The sequence below is a fragment of the Sinocyclocheilus rhinocerous genome, unplaced genomic scaffold (assembly GCF_001515625.1).
Source record: "Sinocyclocheilus rhinocerous isolate Xijiao unplaced genomic scaffold, SAMN03320098_v1.1 scaffold2146, whole genome shotgun sequence".
Classification (NCBI taxonomy): domain Eukaryota; kingdom Metazoa; phylum Chordata; class Actinopteri; order Cypriniformes; family Cyprinidae; genus Sinocyclocheilus; species Sinocyclocheilus rhinocerous.
In genome coordinates this window covers 284,666-286,462 of record NW_015623444.1, presented here as the reverse complement: position 1 = coordinate 286,462, position 1,797 = coordinate 284,666, and the positions used below count along the sequence as shown (strand labels likewise).

General features: G+C 39.2%; 1 protein-coding gene across 1 annotated transcript in view; it reads right to left on the bottom strand.

Moving 5' to 3' along the window:
- Positions 1-1,503, bottom strand: part of LOC107740684 (synaptopodin-2-like) — a 20,488-nt gene extending 18,985 nt beyond the window's left edge. Inside the window, exon 1 of the mRNA XM_016553285.1 lies at positions 1,384-1,503. Within this exon, the coding sequence (XP_016408771.1) occupies positions 1,384-1,491 (108 nt within the window). The 5' untranslated portion in view covers positions 1,492-1,503. The remainder of the gene's footprint in view (positions 1-1,383) is intronic.
- Positions 1,504-1,797: the final 294 nt, after the last annotated feature.

The following is a 1,797-nucleotide window of genomic DNA, read 5'->3' as shown; positions in this document are numbered from 1 at the left end:
TTAAGAATAAAGAATGTTGTGCTCAATAGAAGAAAGAAACTCATACAGCTTTGGAACAACTTGAGGGTGAGTACTTTTATTTTTTGGGTGAACTGTCCCTTTAAGTATATTAGTTTGTTTGTTAAAACTGTGTAGTCCAAATTAATGGAAATTTTATATGCAATTAAAATACATAATTTTAAATATTAGGCCTAAATTGCTTGGTGTGAGTAACTGAGCGTAGTAAAAACAATATGGGTTTTTAAAAATCTTAATGTTTTCTCTGTTTGAAAGTGATTTCTTTCACCACTGAGCATAAAATCTTTTTTTTCTCTGTTTAAATACCGTATTTCATAGCCATGAAGAGCTTTTAAACGTGTTAAGCTGTTACATAAACAAAGCATTTAAGTATAAACACATGTCTCATGGGGTCAGAGACTGTGTTGACGGTGGTGCTGATTATTTCCATATAAATCATTATGAATACAACTTCAAGCATTCAAAATATGCGCATGTTCTAAGCTGACACTCGCAAAACTTGCTGATATAAGACGTTTTAGTAATTTGCACGTTATCCCTAAATCAAGGTTTCCTCTACAGTTAAAGATCAACTAATAATTCCAGCCGCTGGAAACTAACAGTTTAGATTCTTCTTGATATCTAGTGATGACAGATCGCCTGAACTTGGCCAACAAACTTTGTTAGCTTTGCTGTGACCATATAAGGACCCTTGCTCAAGCAGAGCCTGCGCAGCACAGATCTGCCTGTAAAATTCAGCTAAAGAAAAACAACTTTGCCAGTGAACATTTATCAAAACAACAGGCCAATCTGAACTCCGCGGGTGGCCACTAAGACATGTTGTCATTATGCAAGAATCCAACTCAACGTTCGTTTACAACATTGCCCAAGTGTCCGGCAAAGACAGTTAACCGTCGTTATTTAACTGTATAAGAGAACTACATTTATAAAAAACCTCAAGTTTTAACAATATAGGCCCAGCTTTGTGGTTACAATTATCATGCACATGTAAACTCAAATGAACATTAAACCCACTTTTGTCTAAGAACAAAACTTTCAAGATGCCTACATGTAACAAACTCAAGAAAACTTGAAATGAGCTGCTTAAGCCAGCCTAAGATGAGTTCCTGGTTGAATCTGATCCAAGCTGGTGTTTATCTGATAAACCAGTTGGCATCCTAGTTTGACCAGCTAAAGAAAGTGCCTAAAGACCAGAAAACCAGCAGGGTCCTTTGAAAGTGCATTTGTGTGTTTCGTTATAAAACTCAAACAATAAAACAAATTGGAGAAAGAGCCATAATGAAAGAACAGAAAGCAATGGATATTCATCCTCGTCACCAGGTACTATAAACTGCGTTATTGTTGAATCTTCATCAGTGGTCTCACCTCGAGCAGCTGGATTGGATGTTGAGGGTCTTGAGCGCTCTGGCTGAGTCTGAATCCCCAGGGCGCACCGCCGCGCAGCGTCACACACGCAAACTCGCCCGTGCCCATCCTCCTGCGGCTGTCCTCCAGTCTGAGAGAAGTCAAGCTTCTTCTGCGATATCTGAGGCTGCCTTCGGTGGGTGTAAAGCCACAACAGCTGGAGTCCGGCCCTCTTTTCGGCGTCATTCTTCAGAGACCATCCTGAGGAGAGTAACTGTTCTTTACTCAGGTTTAACCCTCAAGCATCCTTTGGGACAAATTTGGGCAAAATTATTTTATTTAAAAAAAAAAAATAGTTTCCTTAATCTGAGGTGTACAAGACGTGGCTACTTTTCCTAAGTTTGCCACCTGAACACACACACACACACACACACA